At 41.3% G+C, this 25,255-nt stretch overlaps 1 protein-coding gene across 1 annotated transcript; it reads right to left on the bottom strand.

Annotated features, from left to right (window-relative positions):
- Positions 1 to 207: 207 nt before the first annotated feature.
- On the bottom strand, positions 208 to 17,394 carry LOC110211378 (signal-regulatory protein beta-1-like). The gene is made up of 4 exons (XM_020990629.2): positions 17,170 to 17,394; positions 12,497 to 12,844; positions 5,669 to 5,983; positions 208 to 714 (listed from the first exon to the last, which is right to left on the bottom strand). Exons 1-4 carry the CDS (start codon positions 17,240 to 17,242, stop codon positions 224 to 226), a joined length of 1,227 nt encoding a protein of 408 aa, XP_020846288.2. The 5' UTR covers positions 17,243 to 17,394; the 3' UTR covers positions 208 to 223.
- Positions 17,395 to 25,255: the final 7,861 nt, after the last annotated feature.

Genomic DNA, 25,255 nt, shown 5'->3' with positions numbered 1-25,255 from the left:
TCAGCTATTTCCTCTTTCTGTACAAATGATCTCTAGCGTGCATAGATAATAAAATCACTTGTGTAGTTCACACTTTTTTTTCCCAACTACTTTCTATCATACTCTTCCTGTGTCATAGGTCTTGGATTTCTTCAAGCATATATACCTCTTAATAATTCCTGCTTACCTTAAAAATCCCAGAGATGAGGTAAGGAGCACCTGAAATACTGGGTATAAAAGACCTTCATAAGCTAAAAAGCTCCACACTCATTTGTGAAGGAGAGAGATTGTGGTCATTATCATGTTGAGTGAGGTAGGCTGTTCTTTTTTTGAATGGAGCCTGGGCTCTGAACAATCTCTGTACATGAGTAAATAGAAGCTCAATTCTCTGATTAGGACCAGAGATAAACTCACCTGAGTGTGTTTGAGCCCCATGCATGGGAGAAGCTGAAGCTCTCAATGTCTCATTGATAGGAGGCTGGGAATCATGGGACACCTGACATGTGAAAACAGCATCTTCTTTTTGCAGAGACAGTGGGACCACAAGTAAGCACTCAAGGCTACAAGTGCCATCCTTGTTCTCAGTGGGTGTAGTTGACTTCTTTCCTCCGACAATGATGCCATTCACCAGCCAGGTGACATTTAAGTGGTTGGGGTAGAACTTCATCACATAGCAAGTAGCTGCCATCCAATCTGAGGGGAATGACAGACTGGAAATACCAATTTCTGGTGGAACTAGAAGAATATAAGGAAAAGTTACATAGCAAACGCCAGGCTCCAATCCCCTGACTCATGACTGAGGCAGAGGGGAGGGAACAAGAAGGAATATCTTGGTGAAAGTGACAATAATCACTTCTTCTTGGCAGTAGGTGTTCCTATGTCCCTCTATTTGGAATAATTCCTAATATAGAGGACATTAGTTATCTTTTCTCCTCTGAAAGCTTCTTGCAAGCAATAACCATTTTATTCTTGTGTGGTGGCTCCTGCATGGAAATTGAGTGCCTTGCACATAGAAGTACACTTATACAGTTTTGTTGGTGGTGTTGTTAGGGGATAGAGGAAACCTGGACCTGTAATTGGCTAACACACTGGAGGTGCTTGACAAATGTTTTTGAATGTAATTGACTTCAACCCACTGTGGTTGAAGCCTACTCTCTTAATTGCCTCCTTGTATCCTGAACCTTAGATCTCATATAGGCTGTGGGGAGAAGAGAGTCCTTTCCTTGGACTCGAGGAGAGGCAGGGAAGTGTAGTGGATAGAGTCAGGAAGAATTGGACTGAAATTCAATCTTTTACATATACTGGCTGTGAATTCACTCTGACCTTGGGGCAAGTCATTTAACCTCTCAGTGCCCCAAGCATATATCTAAAACTCTGAGTTCAAGAGTTGCCCATTGTAAAAATATTTTGGAGATACCCTGTTTCCCAGAGTTAAGGCCTAGCAAGCAGGCTGTGTCCTGAACTTGGCATAGCAATAATCCTTTGTGCTCAGGATATCACCCTCTAGCAAAGCACTTTGCTTAGGCCAGTACCAGGTGTTCACAGAGGGATTTAGCTCCCCCTATTAACCAGGACCATCCATCACATGTTCCTGGTCCCTGTTCCTTGTCAGTGATAGGTACTTTACTACTATTACAAAGCTCTGATTCTATTTCTGGTATAGTAGTCACAACCCTCAATACTTGAGACAATGACTGTTCCCTCAGGACCCAAGGACATCTCTATTGTCCCAAGAAATGCCAACCATGAGAACTATCTCAAAATCTAAGAATGATTGTACTGTGACCCACTCCTTTCATGTATTTAGAGGGCCCCAGGCTTAGCAGCCTTAAGTCCTCCTTCTTAGGAAGGGAGCTTCCATATGCACAAGTCATTTTCCTCACTCTGAAATTAATTAAACTTCTGTTTGTGTCCTGACTCTCCTGATCATCCTGTCTCTTAGCTGCTGTGTTTGTTCAGCTCCAGCCACCCACAGCCCAAAGGCCAGTTCTGGTTTGTTGACATTAATTGGTGTCAGAAGTGGGATCTGACATGGAACAGGGCCAAATGGACCTTCCAATACCAGTGGGAGTGGACTAGGCGCCACCAGAGATTTATTTCTGTGAAGTCTGACCCCTCTTGTCTGGAGAGTTCCCTGCCCTTTCCTGCTCACATCCTCTGGCTCACCTTAATTGAGCATGGCTTTTCATTATGAGGAATGTTTCAGGACCTTTTTCTTGAGCTGGATCACTCTGGTAAGGCCTATTTTGCACACAGATCGGCAAACTTTTTGCATTCGTCTGGTGTATTATTATTTTTAAAATTTTTTTGCTGCACGTGTCAAATTTTATTTGGGTAAGGATGGTTTGCATATTTGGTTGTGTGCATTTGGAACCAGCTGAAATGAACATTTTAACTGAGCACTGGTGAGGCGCAACTTTTTCTCAGTGTGCCTTGTGCTTTAAACTCTTCTCTTTTAATTTCATATCTGGTTATTTACTGCACGCTCTTCTTTTTCATGTTTGTATCTGTCTTCTCTGTGTCTTTGCAAAAGGCAGAATGTCTGTGTCACAGCCCACATCCCTCTGTTAACCCCTCTCGTCTTATATCAGATTAAGAAAAGAGAATGCAGGAGAATTCTAGGGGCATTTTAATTTTAGTTTGCTTCACTTTGTGGAATGGGGTGCAGCAGCTCTAGGGGCAGAGGCACACATCCTATCCCGGCAGCTTTCCAACACCTACAACTGCAGCTGTGTGTGGGGGGGAAGTCAGGCCCCATGGCCCTAGGCGGTACCCTCCGTCATACACCCCCAGAGACCAGGCATTCAGTGTCTCCAGTGCAAGTCCAGCCATCATCAAGTCCCAACCGGCTGCTACCTGAAAGAGTATGGGTGTCCTTGGCAGCACTTTGAATGGCAGTATAAGAAGGGGGAGCAGACTGTTTCCCTGCTATAGCTCCCATTACCTGTTTCCCTTAACTCTAACAAAAGTCAAATTCATTGGAGCTGAGGTAACTTCCCTCTCATGGGAACAAGAGAAAAGGAAAGAAATGCGTTTCCCAAGATTGCACCAGACTATTTAGGATTTCACTAAGGTAGACCCAATTCATGCTCCATGACATTCCTGAAAATAGCAATGGATATCATAAATTACTCAGAATCCAGCCCACAGGGTATCTCCAGATGAAAATATGTGCCCCCAGTAGTCAAACATGGACTGAGGCAGCTGAGTTCCAAAGCACAGTGGTTACCTGGAGAAATCAAACCTGACTGGGAATGCCAGAAGGGACATGGTAGGTGTGGACACAACCAGTTTTCTGTTATCTTATCCACATGCACAGTCCAATACCTTTCTTGCTTAGTTTGACATCCATCCTGGTCACCATAGGTATGGACCTCATCTCCTATAGGAATGCCCAATAATCCCTGCCAAACCCCCTGGCATCTTGCGCCATGATTGGTGTGCAGTGGGACATGTCCTGATAGGCTAGGGAGGCCTTACTGTGCTTGTAACCTGGGGGTTACAGGGGAAGAGGTCCATAGGAAGCTGGAATATACACAGAAAGATATTGCAAAGTGACTAAAGGACCAAATTGAGGACGCTGTCAGAGGACTTGACAAATTGGCTGAAGGACAACATACTTTGGGAGTTCTGGTGATGGACCACCAGCTGGCTTTGGACTACCTGGTAGCCAGCCAAGGAGGAGTTTGTGGTTTGTAAACTCCCCCTGTTATGTGCAGTTTGAGGCCTCAGCAGGAATAACTATCATCACATGATATGATAAATCGAATAAAGAATGACAGCATTGTCACAGATGTTGACAACATCTTTCCAGGCACTATGAATGTTTTCACTGATCTTTTCTCCTGGATTTTTCCAGAGGAATTGGTAGGATTCCTGGGAAAATCCTTTAAGGATACCATGATTAATATGCTTGCTGTTAATATTAATTTTAATTAGTTAATTTATTAATATGCTCTTAGTCATGGTAGTGTATAATATTGATCAGGGGACCAGGGAGTGGATTGTGAAAAAATTGTATTTTGTTTTGGTTCCCCTGACATTATTTCTTCCCTTCTAGTCAGTGTATATAGTAAGTTTATAAAGAGCTAGTGTAAAGGAGAAATAGTAGGAAATCAGATTGCAAAGGGGGAACTTAGAAGTCACATATAAACTGTCCCCAAGGTCAAAGGAACATAATTTACAAGTTGTGTCTTACATTAACTAAGATTCACATCCTCAGTCAGCTGAATCAGCAGAAGCCATCTGGGTGCTGCTGTTGGGACTGTTGGTCTTATGACATGTAAATCTCAGACAAGTTCCAGACATCTGCAGTAAGGCCAGCAGAACACCAAGAAGTACTAATAACTTTGAGATGACGGGGGCATGTTAACTAAAGTTTTACCAACAACTTTGAGATGATTTGGATGTGTCAGTGAACTAACCACTAGGTGGCACAGATAAGAGTTAGTCCATTCTTAAAAAAAAAAAAACCTATTAAAATGAATCTTCCAACTACTGTCCCCCAGCTCTTCCATCTCTTTCAGGTCCATGATGCTTAAGGCTCCCAACTCTAATCCATGGTCACATGAGTGATAGTCTGTGCCTCTCCCCTTCTCCGTCCTCTTCCCCATTGCCGCCTATCTCCCTGTCGTTACCACCCCATACCCCGCTCCCACACCATCTGCCTCTGTACCCCTTTTGTCACTTGTCTCTGTACTTTCTGTCGTTTTTGCCCCCCATTCTCCATGGTTATTTAAGATTGCTACTCTGTCTCCTGCTGCCATAATAATTTTTCCCAGCAAGTACCCAATGACTGGGTGTGCCTGCCTCCATTTCACATTTCACAATCAATTCACTTTTTCTTTTTTCTTATGCTTCTTCTCTTTTTTTCCTCTTCCTTCCCTTCTCCTTCTTCCCTGGCAGTCTCAGAGAAGAGACGCTGGTGACCCACATTCCAGGGACTTCAACACCACATACTTCATTAAACTGAATCATAAGGACACTGATCTTAGGGTCAGAACACCCATGTCCATCACTTCTGTGAGACCCAGACTTCAGTGACCCGCAGAAGGAAATTTTTCCCTTTGCAGCTTAACTTCTTTATCTGCAGAAGTAGAATGATCACTCACACTCTATGCCTGATGTGGCTGTTGTGAAACAACTCTGTTAAGCTCAGAGAAACTGGCAATTTTTATTATTCTCAGTATTTAAAGAGTGACTCTGGCAAAGAAGCTCAGAGATTCTGTTAGAACAAGATATAACTATAATGTCACCTGAACTTCTAGGATTGAGGGAGCTCCCAGAACTTCAAAAGACTCTATTTTGACTTCATTGGCAGCTGGGTGGCTCAGAAAATAGCTTGCTGGACCTGGAGTTAGGCAGCCCTGAGTTCAAATCCAGCCTCAGACACTTACTAGTTCTGTGACCCTAGGCAAGCTCCTTAACCTCTGGCTGCCTCAGTTTCTTCAACTGTAAAGTAGGCATCATAATTCCACTTTCCCAGGAATTTGTGAACATGAAAGGAGTTAATATTTGTGAAGCACTTGGCACAGTGCCTGGCCCACATTAGGCACTTAATAAATGCTTCTTGTTTCCTAGGTAAGGGCCAAGCTTCTAAGGTATTCTTGGCCTCAGAGAAAATTAAGAAAAAAAAAGCCAAATTAGGAGAGGAGATGGGAAAGAAGTGCCTGGGCCATGACTCACTTACCTCGAATAATGTCTGATAACTTCTTTTTCCCTGACAGAGGAGTCTGTAATGTGGAGTGATGAACTTCACAGATGACTTTAGAACGAATGTCACTGGGTGTGAGCAGCACCTGCACGGTGCTGGTGAGGTTGTAGGAAACACTGTCTCCCTCTGGGAAAACACGGGTCCAGAGAGCAGGGAGTTCAGTCCCATTTTTAAACCACTTCAGGCTGATGTCTTTTGGGGAGAAGCCAGTTGAGGTACAGGAGATTTTCACCACCTGGTTGGTGCTTGCTCTCTCCTGGGGGCCAGACACCAAAGGAGCAGAGGGTTTGCCTGGAAAAATCAAGCATTAGGTGGAATAAATACTTCTGTGTCATCATATCAAATGAAATCATTGATGCAAACCACTTCTGTCAGTCTTAAAGTACTCCCTAGAGTCAGCTAGGTTTTGCAGTGGAGCAAACCCTGACCTGGAGTCAGGGAGACCTGAGTTCAAATCTAGCCTCAAACACTTACTATCTTTGTGACCCTGGACAAGTCATTTAACTTCTAAGTTAGTTTCTTCATCTGTAAAATGGGGATAATAACAGCACCTTCCTCCCAATGTTATGTGGAGCATGAGAGACAATATTTCTAACATGCTTACCACAGTTCCTGGCACATGGCAGGCAATATATAAATGTTAGCTTTTATGAAAGAAAGTCTGCCTTGAATCTGATATGTACCATGTTTGATGGGTGGTGTATTGGAGCTGATGACTCTTTTATCCACTTGTGCAGAGACCTAGAGACAGTCCACATTCTGATAATCCAAGGGAAGGCTGGGTGGAGGCAATATGAGGCAAATTCTGAGGTACCGTAGGGGAAATTCTAGTAAACGTAAATGTAAAAAATGGTTTGGGGACAATTCTGGAAGGATAAATCAGCCCATGTAAATTCAGAACATGGGGTTCCAGGCTATAGGATAGAAATATTGATTAAGAAGATATGTATACACACAAATATATTAGTTTTGTACTTAAATACATAAAGCCAAAAAAGAACATTTCCAAGTACACAGCACAACATGAAAATAAAAGATATATAAGGAAATAAAAAAATAAGAGAAAGTGATATGATGAATGTGTTTCATCTTCTGCTGTCACACTGCCACCACTCTAGTGCAGTGCCTCATGCCCTCACACCTTGACTTTGGCAAAATCCCGCTGCTAAGCCTTCCTGTTTCAAATCTCTCCCCTCCACCGTTGTTCATTCCACAACCAAAGTGATTTTCCTAAAAGGTAGGTCTGACTACATCAGTGCCCTCCTCAATGGACTCTAATTGCTCCCTATCACCTGCAGAATCTAATAAAAAAATCCTGTCTGGCATTCATTGTCCTTGAAGGCAAGAATTGTCTTTTGCCTTTTTTTTTTAGTATCCCTAGTATTTATTATTGTGCCTGGTATATAGTAGGCACTTAATGATTATTTATTGGTAGAATGATTGACAGAGGACCTCAATTTAAATCCTAATGTGACTCTACCTGAGAGACCCTGGAAAAGCTACTGAGTCTAAAACTGTCTAGCATTTTAATTAGTAGACGTTTTAGGTGACAGGCTCATCAGCTCAGGCACTGACACAAAGCAGGGAGGGACAGCAAATTCAGCACGTGACAGTCAGGACTCTCTAGAAGACAAAAGGATGAATCCAATCTAGAACCAGGAGGTGGTGGTTCTGTATTTTTCAGCATTGGCCATACCACATCTGGTTTACAAATTCAGTTTTTGGGGCCGTATGATAGGAAAGGCATCGATAAGCTAGACAGCATCCAAAGGACAGTGACCACAAGGCTGGGAGGTCTGCAAAACATGCCAAGGAGCTAGGAATGATTGGTCTGGAGAAGAGACGACTTGGGGCTGGCCTTTGGGTGGGATGGAGCAGAATATCTATCTTCCCATATTTGAGGAACTGTCTGGGGAAGAGGGGCTTAAGCTTAGTCTACCTCCCCCCAAGGGCAGAAGTAGGAGTAATTGCAGAGGCAGGTTTGAGCTTAGTGTCAGAAAAAAGCTTCCCAATGAGTAGAGCTGTCCAAGGTGGAAAGGACAAGCTCCTGAGGTTCTCCTTCAGTAGAAGTGGTCAAGGAAAAGTTGGGTGGCCTCTTGTACTGAGAGACACATTAGAATAGATTGTGAGCCAGGTCTGTACTAGATATCCACTAAGGTTCTTTAGTGTTGCGGGACTCTGAGGTTTTTTGAGTTCTCACCCTTTAGATCCTGAAGGAATGTCTGACAAAACTAAGAAGGAGGCTAAATGGTGCAATGAAAAAAGTCCTGGGCTGGAAATCTGAGTAATAATAATAATCATGGTAAGAATACTAATAGCAACAGCCTTTATGTAATACTTTAAGGTTTGCAAAGTGCTTTATATATATTATCTCACTGATCCCTACAAGAAACCTTTGAAATAGGTGCTATTATTATCCCCATTTTTCAGATAAAGCATTCTGAGACTGAGAGATTAAGTGACTTGTCTGAGGCAGGATTTAAACTCAAGACTTCTTGACTTCAAGTCAAGTAGTCTAATCATTGTGGACTTAGCTGACCTCTAGTTTTGGCTCTGCCCCTCAGATTTGCTGTGTAACTTTAGACAAGTCACATTCCCTTTCTGGGTCTCAAGTTCCTCCTCTGTAAACTAAAGATTTTAGACTCTATGGTGTCCATGATCCCTAGCTCTGAGTAGGTTGGGGTGAGCAGAACTTTTACACACATGGGAACACATTTAGAGGGCATTGAAAACACTTGTAGGATTTGGCAGAGAAATAAGGGAGCTTTATAAAGTATATGATGTAGTAGATAGAGAATTGGCCTCTGTCAAGAAGTCCTGGGTTCAAGTTCTGCTGATGACAAAGAGAAGATGGAAGGAAAAATCTGAAATTGTGAGTGCTAGATTGAGCTCCCTTACTGATAAGAAGAGGACAATGAGCTGAAGTGGCTTGGTAGATTTGATTTTGTGTTGGAAGAAGTGACTGTGGTCTCATACAATGTGTAAATGTCTCACAGATGTGGTAGCAGGAAGGCCAAGAAGGACTACAGATTATCCTCCTGCCTGGGTTCTTGCCTGTTTGTCTAGCCCCTTTGTCTTTCATTAAGAGGGTAGGAGAAATTGAAGTCTAGACCTATGTTCAAGAAACCAGAAGAATCTGCCTAGCTGTGCCACTCACTTGCTATGAACCCTTGGGCAAGCCATTTTCCAGGCTTGGGCCTCAGTTTCCTCCTTCATAAAAGAAATTCACAGTAATTGGAGTAAATGATCTCTAAGGTCCCTTCTAGTTCTAACACTCTGTGCGTGTGCCAAGAGTTCTGTCTGTTCAAATAGGCTATAATCTGTATTCTCAGGTACTTTTTACCTGTGATATGCTGTGATTCTAAGGGCCCTGTAGTCCCATGAGATCCCCAGAAGGAGGAGCAGAAAAGTCCAGTCCAGAAGCCTCAGGGAAGGAGTTCCTGCAGCATTTTCCAATGGGACAGTGTCTGGGGGTGGCAGCAGCAAAGCCTAGACTCTAAGACCTAGAGCTTCCCTTCTGAGGGAGGATTCAGGATCACTATCCTTCACTTCTCTCAGCTCTGAGTCTGATTCTTTGAACTTTGACCCCAGTGTGGGTACCTTCCCTGACACAGACACTTTTCAGTTCCTTTTTCTGTATTGATTCCCCCAATTGGAATATAAGCTTCTTGAGGTCAGGGCCGGTCTTACTTTTGTGTGTATTTGTATCCTCAGTGCTTAACCCTGTGCCCAGTATACATTAAGTTCTAAATAAATGCTTAACTGCCAGGTATAGTGGCACATGTCTGTAATCGTTGCTACTGAGAGTAGCTGAGGCTAGTGGATCTCTTGGGTTCAGGGGGTTTGAACTACAGTGAGGCAGAGCTGATCAGCTGTCCTCACTAAACATGGCACACATTTGGTGAGCCCTTAGCAGCAGACGAGGCCACCATGGTGGTCCAACTGGACAACTTGGAAAGGAGGAATAGGGTCTTAGCTTCCATATTGACCATTTGGCATCTGGCCCATGAATGGCCACCGAACTTCCAGCATGAGATAGGGAGATACAGTTTTAAAAAAGAAATAATCCAAAGAACAACCCAAAACTTCCCTTAATCTGGTGAAATCTTTTAATCTTTCTTGGTCTCAGCTTCCTCGTTTGTAAAATGGGGGTAATAATGTGTACCTCACAGCATTATTTTAGAGATCAATTGAAATGACATCTGCACAGTGATTTGCAAACCTTTAAACTGCGTTCAATTCAACAAAATTTACTAATCGCATATTATATGCCAGGCTGGGGATACAAAAGACAGTCTGTACTCTCAAAGATATTGTGATCTAATGGAGGAGATCACATACACACAAACAGACACAGACCAACCTAGAAAAAGGATAAACAGCAAATAATTAAGAGAGGGAAAGCACTGGAACTAAGAGGACTTAAAGAAGGCTTCCTGCAGACTGTGGGATCCTATCTGGGACATAAAGGTAGTGATAATCACTTAAGATCAATTGAGCCCCAATACAGGCCAAAAACCTGAATTAATGTTTTCTTCCTGAGTGAACTGGGAATGCCCTTTCCTGTGGCAATTGCTAAAGCTGATTAACAGCATTCTTATGTTTATGTCACTTTTAACGCAGACACTACCTGGAATAATGGGGATTTTTCTCATCTTGGTGGTAAAGGAAACACAAACATCCTGGATCTGACCTTTCCCTGTCTTGTTCAATTGTTTCTCGTACTCTGGTTAAACATATGGAGACCATAAACTGAGTAACACAGACATCCTGAGTCACAGGTTTAAATGTCCTCCTAAAATTGCTTGATTTAGTCAGAGTTAAAGCTCTGGCTCGATGTAACATGTTGCTAACTTAAGGGAATAAAACTATATGGATTTTCTTATCACCTAGCTTGTTGTCTGTTTTACCAGCTTTCAGGTCAACAGTAGCCAGGGAGGCCATTTGTTGGAGTGGAGGAGACAGAACATTCAGGCAAGGGAAATAACCAAAGAAAATTCCCAGGGACTGAAATCTGGAGAGTCTTTTTTTTTTTTTTATTGTGGAACATCTTTGAGGCCTGTACCACCAGATTGAAGAGTACTTGTAGGAGAATAAGGTGTAAGAAGAATGGATAGGTAGGTTGGGACTTGGTGATGAACATTTTGAATGCTCAAAGCCGCATTTTTTATTTGTTCCTGGCATGAATACAAAGCTCCTGGAGTTTGTTGAAGGGGTTGGGAAGGGAGTGAGGTGACATGGTTAGGCCTGAGTTTTGGGAAAATCACTCTTGTGCCTGAAAGGAGAGTGGTTTGGATTAGGGAGAGACTTCAGGCCGTCAGGCCCAGCAGCAGCCAGTGCAGTAATCCAGGTGTGAGGTGATGAGAATCTGCACTACGGTGGTGGCAGTGTCAGAGGAGAGAAGGGGGCATATTTGGGAAATGTTGCACAGGCTGAATTGACTGACTTGGGTGACAACTCAGATATGGGAGGCAAGAGACAGTGCAGAGTGTAGGATGACTTCTAAGTTGTGAGCCTGAGAGAATGGGAGGATGGTGCTGCCCTATACAATATTAGGAAAGGTAGGAGGGGAAAGGTTTAAGGGGAAGATAATCAGTTCTGTTTTGGACAGAGTGAGTTTAAGATGTCTACTGGAATCCTGTCTGAAAAGACTGAAAGGCACTGCTGTTGATCATTATTAGGAAGATGAAGGGCCTTGGAGTGCTCTGCTAGTTTTTTACCTTTCCTCCTCTTCCCTCTATTCCCACTGTACCCTCTTGCACCCTGCCTGCTCACTACCACTCAATCATTAACAAACCTTTTACTGCAGCCTTCTCTTTTTCGTGTTTTACATCATGTAGCCCTCATGAAAGTCTGACTTTGCAGAAGTGACCACAGCCCTGGACACCCTCCAGAATACTCGGTGCTCTTTCTTTCATGTTCCCTGACACACAGAGCCAGGAGGAGTTGGCATGCTGCTTGTTCCTCACTGTCTTTCTGATCTATTCTCTGTCACCATGGCTCAGCAACCTTTCTTCTTTGGAGGTTCAAGCCAAGTGTCCATATCACACTGTCCATACACCTGTTCATGTGATCTACTGACCTTCAAATCATTCTCCTTCTTTTCTGAAAGAGTTCAGAACCTGGGTCACAACCATTCTCTCCAAACCACCCCTGCCTTCTTATCTGGGGACTTTAATGTAATCGTTAATGTCCCCTCTACTATCATCACCTCTCAGTTCATCAACCTTCAAAATTTCCGTGACCTATATTTCCTTTCTTTTTCTTTCTTTCCTCATTTTTTCTGCCCAGACTCTTACATGGATGATCATTTTTAAGACCCTGAAACCGTCCATAATTGTGCCACCACCAAGATTTCAAACTCTAGTTCTCTGATCATAATGACCTGAGTATAGAGAAGGGATTACTAAAGCAACAGAAGTATTATGGAGTAGAAAACATCATTCTCCCCAACACCAGGAGACCAATACCTTGGGATAGGACTTAGTAACCAGTTAAAGTTAAGAAGAGTGAATGGGGAAAACCTTGGGCAGAAAAGGCTAAGGTCTCTGGATGGATCAAAGAAGGGCCAGTACCTTGGAACCTGGTCTATAGTCCATGGAGGCCTAAGGCCCAGGCCAGGATATTTCATACCTTCCTAGGTTTGGGGTACCTTGTCTGAAGCTGGAACCTCCCTTGGCTTACTGATTTCCTTCCTTCGTCAACCTCAAATAAGACTGAAAAAAAGAGAGGCCACTCTGGGCAGAGTTGTGGGCCTGGGATTCCTAGCAGAAAAAGGACAGGAGTCCCAGGCCCTGTACTTACCCATCACAGACAATATGGTGCCCCCACCAGATTTAAGCTCTGTGTCAGGAGTCCCCCTTTTGAACTTCACACAGTAATAGGTTCCACTGTCCTCTGGAGTGATGTGGCTGATGCTGATGGAGAAGTCTGTCGTGCTGCTAAGTGGGGCTGTTTGACTTATCCTGGGGTAGGTGTCTCCTTTGAAATTGTAAATTTCCTGTCTCTGGGGCCCTTTCCCCTTGAACCATTTCACTGGTCCTGCTGGTAGAATTTCAGGCACTGTGCAGTTCAGGGTGACTGTCTCTCCCTCTGCCACAGAGAGTGGATCCTTAGGCTGCAGCACCTTGATCTCCTCCTGGCCTTGGGCTCCTACAAGGAAATATAAGTTTTAACCTCATTTTCCTGCCCTGACCCTCCCAGGATTTTAGCCCAGGTGTCTGCCTCTAGTTTGGGTCATTTGTGAAGCATCCAGATTCTGGATCCGGGGAGAACTGAGAGGGCATCATGGAGAAGGCCTGTAATTCTGGAGTCAGAGATGATGTTGGGCAAAGACATTAGAGCTCAGGTTAAGCACCACCTCCCCTGTGGGGCATTTCCTCTTCCCTCCTCCAACACCCATCCCACTTTATGTTAATACCAAAGGCTTTGTATTTATTTTAGGCATGTTTTTTATTGTCTTCATGTGTCTGTGTTGTTTCCCTCTATTTCAGTGGGAGCACCTTGAGGGTAAGGGCTCTTGTTTTTCCTTTGTCTGTGAGGTACACAGTCAGTACATAATAAAGGCTTATGATTTGATGCTCTTCTTTGACCAGCAAGCACTGGACTTGGATCAAGTAAGACCTGGCTTCAAATCCAGCCTGCGATAATCATGGTGTAACACCTGGAGGTCCCTTGCTCTCCTTCCTCCTCAGGAAAATGAGGTTAATGAGTCTGCAAGTAAGTACCACAAACTTTCGATGTGAGGATCAAATGAAAAAATCCACATAGCTTTTGAAGTGCTATGAAAATTGGCGGTTCTAATTATTTTTGTTGCTCTTTTTATCATTATTTGAAAATTCCTCTTATTTCAGATAGAAACCAGTGATAAGTCACTCCTGTTTTTCTTTTCTTTTTCATATTCTAGGAACTATTGCCCAGATAGTTAAAATAATTGCTTCTCAGGGGCAGCTAGTTGGTGCAGTGGGTAGAGCACCGGCCTTGGAGTCAGGAGGACCTGAGTTCAAATTTGACCTCAGACACATAACACTTATTAGCTGTGTGACTCTGAGTGAGTCACTTAACCCCAACTGCCTCACCAAAAAACAAATAAATAAATGTATAAATAAATAAAAAAAAAATTGCTTCTCATGATTGAATAAAAGTATTCAAATGGAAAGTCATCTTTGGTAGGCTGACTGATAGCTTCCTTAATTAGAGCACTATTCCAGGAGCAAACATAATGCCCCAGATGATATACACTTCAGCTGCCTCACACAATTTTGATCCACTCTTCAAGGTCTCTGATTATTTGTATCGTACTGGAATAGAATATCAGTACATCTCTGTACAACTCACAAAGCATTTACGACAAAAGATTTCCTCATCTTTTTAGAAAAATCACCTCTTTGGGTGACTGTAATATAAACTGTCCTTATTTCTCCCAATGTGCTCACAATAAGGTTCCAGTTTTGTTGGGGTTGGATAATGTTGAAGGTCTCCCTCCCTCCCCCACCAGCCTGAGATGATCCATCCAGATATTACAGGGGACTCTGGGGTCCACTGCACACCATGCCAGCCTGATCACAGGAGAACCGGGTTGACTACCTGCAAATGCCCAAGAAGAGAATCAGGGAGGCTTTGCTGTTGTTCAGTTTTTTCTGTCATGTCTGACCTTTTGTGACTCCATTTGGAGTGTTAATGGCAAAGATCCTGGAATGTTTTGCCATTTCCTTCTTCAGTGGATCCATTTTGTCAGGCAATCAAAGTGATTTGTCCAGTGTCACACAGGTAGGCAGTATCTGAGGCTGCATTTGAATTTAGATCTTCCCGACTCCAGGCCCAGTGCTCTATCCACTGAGTCATGAGCTGCCTCTTTCAGGGAGGTTAGAGAGAATCTAAGTGTATGGGAGTGAGCACAATGATGAACACCCAATGTACACTCGGTTTCTGTCTTTGGCTATCATAGAATTCTAAGCTGTAAGTAAATTTAGCAATCATTTAGTCCAATCTTCTCCTCTCCCATTATACACGAAGAAACTGAGGCTTAGAGAAGTGTCATAACTTACCCAAGGTCACACAGGTAGTTACTGTTAAATATTAAGTTAGTAGAGGTATGGTGTGGGTCATGAAACAACTGTGGTTAGATTGACACATTCCTCTGCTTCAATCTCGTATGTGACTTCCTGTTTCCTCAAGCATAAAATAGATCCTCTTCACCCCATCCCCCATCTGCCACTTGAAGCCCTCCACGTTCTGTTTGCAATTACTCCAACCTGAGTTCACATTATTTAACTTTGCGCTTTCTACATACTGGATATTTTCTGATCTTTTTCTGCCATCCCTTGTCCCAATGCCTGAAATGTGCTTCTTCTTTTTCTCAACCTGCTAAAGTTTTTCTCTTTCTGCATGGTTCTACTCAGCTACCACATCTTTCATGAACTTTTCCCAAATCCTTCACCTGAAAATGATCTCTCCCTCTTTGGATTTTCTTAGACCTCTTTGTTTGAATCTCTCTTTTCCTCCATTCTTCCTTTGATCTTTCCTTCCCTTTCCTTCCTTCCTTCCTTCCTTCCTTCCTTCCTTCCTTCCTTCCTTCCTTCCTTCCTTCCTTCCTCCCTACCTTCCTTCCTGCTAGCATTTCTTGAGCATCAACTGTGCTGGGGATAGAAAGATAAAATTGTAATAGCCTCCATCTCTCAAGGAGCTTATTCTATCACAGTACACCTTTATTATACACATGTAGGTAGGTGACATTTCCTTTCTAGTATAATATAAGGTTGTTGAAAGCAAGGGCTATATCATTTGTCATATTTTAAAGCCCAAATTTGATCATAGTGCTTCCACACAATAATAACAACCACAACAGTAATGATAACCAGCCTCTATATATCAATTTAAGATTTAGAAAACACTTTCAATAACTCAAGTCATTTGATCTTCACAGCAACCATGCGGAGTAGGCACTATTTTTTGCAGATGCAGAAACTGAGACACATAGAGGTTAAATGACTTTTCCAGGGTCACACAGACAGTAATTGACTAAGGCAGGTTTTTAACTCATGTCTTCCTGTCCCCAATTTCTGCATGTCATCCACTGTAGTAGGCATCTACCACGTTCACTGAGATGATTTAAATTGAACACTTCATGACAGTTTTTCCTAGGGCTGATTATCTAGAGTCATATGGTAAAGAGATAACAGGCAAAAGAGAAGGAAAGACAAAGAGCTTTGAGACCACGGTTACTAGGACCCTGCGAAGAAGCAGGGAATCCAGGAAAGAGAGGAAAGAAAATGGTGTATGAAAAAGAATGGCAGAAACGAGTGAATGAGAAGTTATGAAAAACTAGAAGGTACAGGAAAGAGGGGAGATAGAGACCTGGGACTCAGGGATGGTCATTCAGCCTGAGCCAAGACTCATAATTGGAACTCCTTCCTTTTTGCATCCCTAGAGCATGTGATCTGGATGTCTTCTGCCCCAATCACATTCTACTTTGTGTTATATCATTTTATGTCTGCATCATATTCCTCTCCAACATACTGTTAATTTTCTAGTAGAGAGAGACCAAGTTGTTTTGCATCTTTGCATCCCTGGTATCTAGCCCAGGACTTTACATATGATGGATGGTTGAGAAATACTCAGACAATTGAGTTGGAAAGATCCAAAAAAACTGGTTTACAGGACCTGGGTTCAAGTTCCAGCTTTACCATTTCAGAATTATATGACATTGAGCAAATCCTTTAACATCTTCGAGTCTTCATTTCCTCACTGGATAAACATTTGCAGTATTTCAAGAGTTATTTTTGTGTCAAAACATTGTAAATTATAAAGCCCCTTAGACATGTCAAATACTGTAATATTATTGTGTATCTAATATTATTATTATTATCTAAGGCTATGCTCTCCTTTTAGACTGAGAGAGGTTCAGTTATTCATCCAAACAAACCCAGCGATTAGTGGCAGAAGAAGAGTTAAATTATAGGCCTTCTGACACTTACTCCACAGCTCTTGTCACTACAACCACACTTCTTCCCCATAACTCTATTGATGCAGAACATTCAAAATCCCAAGTCACCTATGGAAAGTTCCAGAAGGACTAACAATAGGGTAATCTCATCCATCACAATGACCACTAGACTTGGCTGAAGAAGGCTGAGGTTTGAATGACAGCTATGTCACTTCCCATCTGTGTAAAGATAACTTTTTTGAGTCTCCTTTTGACCATCTGAGAAATGGAGACAATCCTACTTGGAATTTCTATCTCACTGTGCTCCTGAGAGGAAACCATTGTGTGAAGAGTAACATTCTAGAGAAAGAAGAGCTATATGTCAACTATGTGAACACGTCTTTTCTTGTCCTTTTCAGCACTTGACTATCCTTGCAGGCCCTTGGAATCACACCATTCCCAGAAAACCTCTCTGCCAGTCCATAATGGTCTGTCCAGATGTATCATGAACCTCTGGATGCTTCCCTTTTCTGCCTTGAAGTTCCCCACTCACCAGAGAGGCCAAGTAGCAGAATCAGCAGCAGGGAAAGCACAGGGGAACCAAGCAGGTAGAAGAGGTTGGACATTTCAATGGGTCTTTGGTCCTTCCTCTCTGTGTGTGACTCTTTGTTGGCTTAGATTCATAGAATGGACAGTGGATCTTTTGCAGGGAGAAATTGGAGTCAAACTCATCTGCCTCTGCTCGTTGGGCAAATAACTGGGGTTAAAGGGATCCTCTTCTTGGTGAGAAATAGGAAGTGGGAGGGATTTCAGTTCAACTTCCTTCAATCTCATTGTTTCAGGTCTTGCTGTGAATGGTAAAAATAATCTAGTTTTTACGCAATCAGATACATCACTCCGTTTCTGAAAATCATACAGCGACTCCCTATTGCCTAAGGAGAAAACACTTACTCCTTAACTTGATGTTTAAAGCCATCAACAGATTGGCTACAGTCTATTTTTCCAACATTGTATCATGCTGCTCCTTTTTTTGCACTGAATATCCCAGAAAAATACGGACATTACATAGTTCATAATCTCATCCTAGTATCTGTTTTCTCTGTGTACATGCACATATCACTTCTGCCTCCTCGTCACTGACTTCTGAAATGCTTCACTTCTCTTAAGCTTAAATTCAGGAGGTACTTACCCTATGAAATATTGCTGAACACCTTTCCTTTCTCAATACCTAAAAGTGATTCTCATAAAATTTTCATAGAGTCCTACCTTAATCTCTTGTTTGTCTCTATCACATTCTTCTTTTGGTATATATTTATTGTTCAGTTGTTTCAGTCATGTCTGACCCTTTGTGACTCCATTTGAGATTTTCTTGGCAAAGATACTAGTGCGCCATTTCCTTCTCTAGTTAATTTTACAGATGAGGAAACTGAAGTGAACAGGGTTAAGTGACTTCTCCAGGATCACCTTTGTAACAAAGGTAGTAAGTGTCTGAGACAGGAGTTGAACTCAAGTCTTCCTGATTCCAGGTGCAGAGTTCTTTCCAGTGAACCACCTAGTTGCCCTATGTAGTTTCTTAGTTGTATACATATCATAACATAGTATGCTACAAACTCTATCAAGAGAAGAACTCTCGCTATTTTCATCTTAGTTAGGTTAGTTCTTCTTAGATGGTTTGATACTGTCTTCAGACTTAATTAGCTCAGAGGATTAAGCCAAGAGATGTTGTCTCAGCTTCCTGGTAGCTTAAACACAAAAGCCCAGCCCAAGATAATACAGGAGTGACATTTCCTCTGGCATGACCATTCTGCCAGTATGGTCCTCTAAGGTGGCTTGCTCTGAATGTACCCAGATAGCCTAATATAGAAGCACCCTGCTTACCTGTGTTTCCCTACCATGTGGATGAGAGTAGTTTACTGTGATAGGATGACTAGCCTGAAGAGGTTGCATCTTTGTAAGTGTTCAAAATGAATGCTTTTTTTTTCGTTCATGCCTGCTCTTGCCTGCTGGGTCTAAAGGGTGAAGAATATAGTTTGCTCACAACATAAACAGAAATGATGAGGGGAAAGGAAGACTTCCTTCCTTCTCATGCTGTCCCTTTTACCTCTTGTCTTGGGGAAACTGAGGCCCAGAAAGGTGAAATGACTTACCCTAGATCATATGCCCTTGGTAAGTGGGGGGTCTAGAATTTGAACCCAGATCTTCTTTTAAATCCTAGATCTTTACTACCTGTTTAATACTGAAAAATAATTTCAATGCCTGCAATATAAGGAAGTTGGACTAGATCTCTAAATTGCCATCAAATTCTAAATCCTCTAATTCCCTCCTTCTCCCCTTTTCCCCCTCCTCCTTATCATCTCATTATCATGTCATTATCATACCTGACATTGAACAAGCCACAGCCCAGTTTCTTACCGTATCTGTTTGCTTCTACTGGGCATATGCTGATATTCTCCTAGTGTCAGGAAATGTTACCATAATAGAAACTCTTTTAGAAGGTGTATTGGTTGTCCTGGTCTACCCGGCTTTTCAGCCTCAGAGAATTGCTTCGGAGATGAGAGACTCAGAAACTATCTCAGAGTTCACCAACTGGTATTGTTTTTGAATCTTCATTTTCTGGAACTGTGCTTTTGGAGGCTTCTGGAGAGAAAGAAATCCAGAAATTGCATAAATTTTATTTACACTTTGTACTTCTCTGTCTAGAAAAACAGAAGAAAGTTGCATGCATATTTAAAAGGAACAATAAAGAAACCAGAAGGAGACTAGGCCATGAATCATTGCTGGTGGAAAGTGGAACAAACATCACCACTCTTTTCAGTCTCTTCTGAAGCTCTTGAGACTTTAATAAATCTGAAGAACATAATGGGTGGGTGAGTGGGAGGCTTTTGAAAGCACTTTCTTTATGACAATTTAACTCAATATTATTTTTTTCTGTTCAAGGAAGCAGAGACCTTGAAATCCTTGTTCCAGCCAGGGTTAGAGGAAAGTTTGTAGTGGCCATGATAGATTAAAAAGTAAGAATTAAAATGGATTTCTGACCATGAGTCAGATGGGTGTTGAAATGAGGTAGTCACAGGATACAATAGAGAACAGAGGTGTGGAGACAACAAATAATTCTGCTGAACATGTTTACTCCGTCTTCCCCATGACATTTGAAGGCAGCTGTCATTTATCCCTCTATGTCTGCTCTTGTTCTTACCAAAAATAATTACTGCAGTTTATATGGCAAGGATTCCAGCATCCTCATTATCCATCTCCAAATCCAGCTTGTCTTCTGCCATCAAAGCTAGACTACAATGGTTCAATGTCATCTTGGAACATGGTGCCTGGAACTTTCGTGCATTGTAGATGGAGCTGGAAATTGTGGCTGCAGCAATCCTGGAAAGCAATGTGGAGCTATCCCAGTTATTAACTTGGGATATCTTTTGACCCAGCCATAACCCCACTAGGTCTATATTGTAAAAGAGATCAAAGAAAGAAGAAAAGAATCCCTCCCCAAAATTGAAGTAGTTCCTCTTGTTGTAGCAAAGAACTGGAAACTAAGTGGGTGACCATCAATGACAGGTTAGCTGAACAAATAAGTGAATGTAATGGAGTATTATTGTGCTGTAAGAAGAGCTGAAATGGATGGTTCCAGAGAAACTTGGAAGGCTCCTATGAATTGATGCAGAATTAAAAAACTACATTATTCCCAGACTGGACCATTGCAAAAGGGAAAGCCATAGGGACACAAAGAGACAGAGGTCCCTTTAGGCCAGAGACTCTTCCTTTTCTTTCTTTATTCCTTTTTGTTTACTCAGAACACCTCCTTATTCTAAGCAGATTTAGAAGAAGTTGTACAATAATGACAGGGCAGAAGACACCAGCAATGCTCCTTTTCTTGTTCTGGACATTATGATTATATCAATATTGCACAAGATCATGTTATATGGGCCACTATTTTGATATTTTAATTGTAAGAGATCATTCACGTAGTAGGAATCACTATTGTCTTTTGTTATAGAGCATGAGTTAAGTTGGCAAGATTCTGATCACTGTCTTCAATCTACGACATACTAACATCTCTAGAGATAATTCTGATTGTAATGATTTTAAAAACTACATGGTTTCCAGACTGGGTCCTTTTACAAGAAAAAGCCATAAAGACCCAAAGAGAGAGAGGTCTTCTTGGATCAGAGACTCTTCCTTTTCTTTTCTAATTCCTTTTTATTGACTCAGAAATCTCTCCGTATTCCAAGACAGGAGTACATCATAAAGACCAAGGCCTCTAATGTGTATAATGAATGAACAGAGTATTTGAAACAATCCAGAAAAATTAGAAAAAATTTTTTGTAAAAGGCAAATGCGATCTAAACATTACCAGAAATGGTTGGATGGGATTCATAACTACGACATGGATTGGCAATGGCACATCATATTGAACAATAGACTCTTTGAGAGTAAAAATGGTTTCACTTTTCTCCAGTTTCTAGAATAGTGGCTGGAATAAAGTTGGAACTCAATAAATGCTTGATTATTTGTTGATTAGCAAGAAATAGAACAGAGAAAAAGGGTTAAGCTATTATTCAGTAGATGGTACAACCAGAAATAAGCCTTGACAACTTAACAAGTTGCAAAATTGAGGCATTTCTTTCGAAACTTGTGTTTCATTTGTGAGTGCTAATAATTCCATTGATTATTAGAGTCTTGATGTAATTAAATGGACCAATTTATTTTCAAAAATAAACTTCGTTTTAGACTAGGCCCTAGCAAATTGAATAAACTAAGCAGTTCATAGAGTTGGAGAGAGGACAGAGAGCTGAGAACAGACGTAAGTACTGAGGTGCACAGCCTGACCCTCTACCCAGTCCATCAAGAATGTAATAATCATCATGATTATAATAATAACAGCTAATTATAACTCATATGTTGTTCAGTTATTTACATCATGTGTAACTCTCCATGACCCTATTTGGAGTTTTCTCTGGAAAGATATTAGAGTGGTTTTTCATTTCCCTTTCCAGCTCATTTTACAAATGAGGAACTCATGATGGTGAGGAGCTTCACGATGCATTGTGATTGTCAGATTCCAAACTGGAATTTCAATTTCTTTTACTCCAAAATTAAAATTTGATTAAATGCTAGTATTACTATGGAGCTATCTGCTGGATATAGAAGTAGACTAAGAATGTGGATGTGAGAACACTGTTGTTGGCATTGACTAGATACCAGAGCACTTTGGGAGATAGCCATAGGCATTTAGGATACACTGTGACAGATATTATGATAAGAACCCAAGGTAAAGTCACATAGTGGCCAAATTATATACTATATTCCTTTTTAGGTTGCTTAATTAGTTAACTTCAGAGTAAAGCATTGAACAGCTTTTCTACAGGCTTTACAGAAACCATGACATGAACTGGATGTAGGTTATTATTGCTGTAGCACATCGAGTGACTCCTTGGATATGCCAAGAATGTTGCAAATCTTGTCGCACTGCCAAATGATAGAGATGTTGGGAAAGAACAAAGAGAACGAGAACAAGAATGAGGAAAAGATCACAAGAAGAAGAACCAGGAGAAAGGGAAAAAAAGAGCAAGGGAAGAAGAACAAGAATAAAAGCAGGAAAATCAAAACCAAGGAGGAGAAGACCAGAACAAGCACAAGAACCAGCCTGAAAATGGGAAGAACAAGTACCAGAATCACCCACAGAAGAAGGAGGATGGCTTAATAAGGGAAATAGGTCAGGAAGAGGAGGAAGAAGAGGAAGGACAACATGGTGATGGCAGAAAAGAAAGGAGCAATGGTGTCTCTGGTAGTCCCATGGGAGCAATACTAAGTGATCTGATTGGTTCCAACCCATGTAGTTCTGTCTTCTTCTGCAGGGAAAGAGCAGAGCTAATAACTTCAAGAAGCAGAGTCTGTGCTCTGCTGTACCCTTGAGTTTGGGTCAATCCAGAGAGGCCAAGTTCAGCCTGGTATCTGCCATACTGTGGCTGTCTAGTCCAGGTCACTGTACTGATAGGAATCTAAGGGAGCTGGTTTTGAGACCAGCTGTTATGGGCCAGTAGCATGGGGGAGGAAACTCTGTATTCTATCCCAGGCCAGGACCCTGCCTGAAAGTAGGAGGAAGTTGAGACTGAGGAGGTGGAGCAGAGGAGCACTTGAAGTAGAGGTTGGCCCCTGAAGCTAGGGAGAAAATAGAGAGCAGAGATTAGTCAGAACAAATCTCTCCTGATCCTCACCTTGACATCCTCCCACTCTTTGACTCTGATTTTCTCCTGCTCTCTCCCTCTTGAATCTCTCCACTAGGATTTCTCTGCTGAAAAATTAGGAGCCATTGTGAGGGTACTAGGAGGCCGGTCAGTAATTCAGGAGACCATGCATAAAATATGTCTTAGTGGTTTCCCATCCCCTCCTTCCTCAGTTCCAAAATACCTCAAGAATGGTGGAGAGGTCAGATCTACTGCCCTTTTAGCCAAACACCTGGGGCCACCTTCTTTGAACCCTGACCCTGCTGCCTGCCGATCAGATACATCATCTCACCTGTTGTCTTCTGCTTTCTGTGGACAAAGAATATGGAGACATTGAACAGCAAGAGAACCTTGAGTCCCAGGAGGAAAATCACAAAGAGCTATGCAAAAGCTACTGAGCCTGAGGGATGAAGTGGTACCTCAGAGTTGTTTAATTTGTGCTTCTCCAATCAATAGCGATTTAGAACATTTTTTTTTGATATGACTATAAATAGCTTTTATTTCTTAGTCTGAAAACTGCCTGTTCATGTCCTTTGACCATTTATCAAATGGGGAATGATTTTTATTATTTTTTTATATAAATTTGACTCAGTTTTCTGTATATTGAGAAATACGGCCTTTATCAGAGATACTTACTCTAATTTCCCCCCTTATTTTCTGCTTTCCTTTTAATTTTGGTAGCATTAGTTTTATTTGTACAAAAGCTGTTTAATTTTATATAATCAAAATTATCTATTTTACATTTTGTCATGCTCTTTAATATTTTCTTTGGTCCTAAATTCTTCTCTTATCCATAGACCTGACAAGTAATGTATGCCATGCTTTCCTAATCATTTAATATCATTTGCTTATGATTTCACCTTTTATGTGTAAATCATGTACTCAGTTTGACCTTATTTTGGTATATGGTGTGAAATGTTGGAATATACCTAATTTCTGCCATACTGTTTTCCAGCTTTCCCAGCAATTTTTGTGAAATGATGTGTTTGTTCCAAAAGCTTGGGTCTTTGGGTTTATGATACACTACATTAGTATGGTCATTTGCTATAATGTAATGTGTACCTAATCTATTCTACTAATCCACTTCTCTATTTCTTAGCTAGTACCAGATTATTTTGATAATTACTGCTTTGTAATATAATTTGAGGTCTGGTGCACCTAGACTACTTTCCTTCACATTTTTTCATTGATTCCCTTGAAATCTTTGACCCTTTCCTATTCCAAATGAATTGTTATTTTTTCTAGCTCTATAAAACAATTTTTGGAAGTTTTATTGTACAGCACTGAGTAAATAGATTAATTAAGGTAGAATTGTCATTTGTATTATATTGGCTCAGCCTCCCCGTGAACAATTAATATTTTCCCAGTTGTTTAGATCCGACTTTATTTGTATGAAAAGTGTTTTGTAGTTGTGTTCATATAGTTGGAATATGATATACCAGAAGGCAAATGAGTTAGAATTATAACCAAGAATAACCTATACACCAAAACTGAATATAATTTTTCAGGGGAAAAATTAGATATTTAAGGAAATAGTGGACTTTCAAGCATTCCTAATTAAAAGATGGGAGCTCCATAAAAATTTTCATTTCCAAATAGAAGGCTTAAGGGAAACAAAAAAAAGTGAAAAAGAAACAAGAAAAGGAAAACATGAGATTCAATAAGGTGAAACTTTTTTTCCATATGGAAAGATGATATTTGTAACTCAGAAGAACTTTGGTATTATAAGGGCAATTAGAAGGATTATAAATAGACAGAGGGTGTGTATATAAAGGGCCTTTGATAGGATAATACAAAAAATGGGGAGTGGATGAGAAAGAATATTGCGCTGGAAGAAGGAAGAGAGGATGGATCGAATGTGGTAAATTATCTCACATAAAAGAGGCATGAAAGAGTTCTATAATGGAGGGGAAGATGGGGGAGGATGTTGGCATGCAAAGCTTAAAACTTACTCTTATCAGAATTGGCTCAAAAAAGGAAAACATACACACTCAGTAGAATACAGAAATCTATTTTTCCCTTTAAAGAAGTTAAAAGGGATGGGGATAATAGAAAGGAGGGGCTGATAAAAGGAAAGATGGAATGGGGGATATGGTGATAAGAAGTAAAACACTTGCGAGGAGGGGCAGAGTAGAGGTAAGTGAGAGAGAGGGATAAGGAAGGGAAAAAAGCATGCAGAGAAATACATGGTTAAATATCATAACTGTAAATGTGAATGACATGAACTCACTCATAAAACAGAAGCAGCTAGCAGAATGGATTAAAAACCAGAGCCCTACAGTATATTGTTTACCAGAAACACATTTGAAGCAGAGAGACACATGCAGGGTAAAGGTAAAGGGCTAGAGCAGAATCTATTATGCTTTAGCTGAAGCAAGGAAACCTGGGATAGCAATCATGGTCTCAGAC

This window comes from Phascolarctos cinereus, unplaced genomic scaffold (assembly GCF_003287225.1).
Source record: "Phascolarctos cinereus isolate Bilbo 61053 unplaced genomic scaffold, phaCin_HiC Scaffold_2;HRSCAF=192, whole genome shotgun sequence".
NCBI lineage: Eukaryota > Metazoa > Chordata > Mammalia > Diprotodontia > Phascolarctidae > Phascolarctos > Phascolarctos cinereus.
Note: the sequence above shows the minus strand (reverse complement) of the source record. Positions and strands in the feature narration are given on the sequence as shown.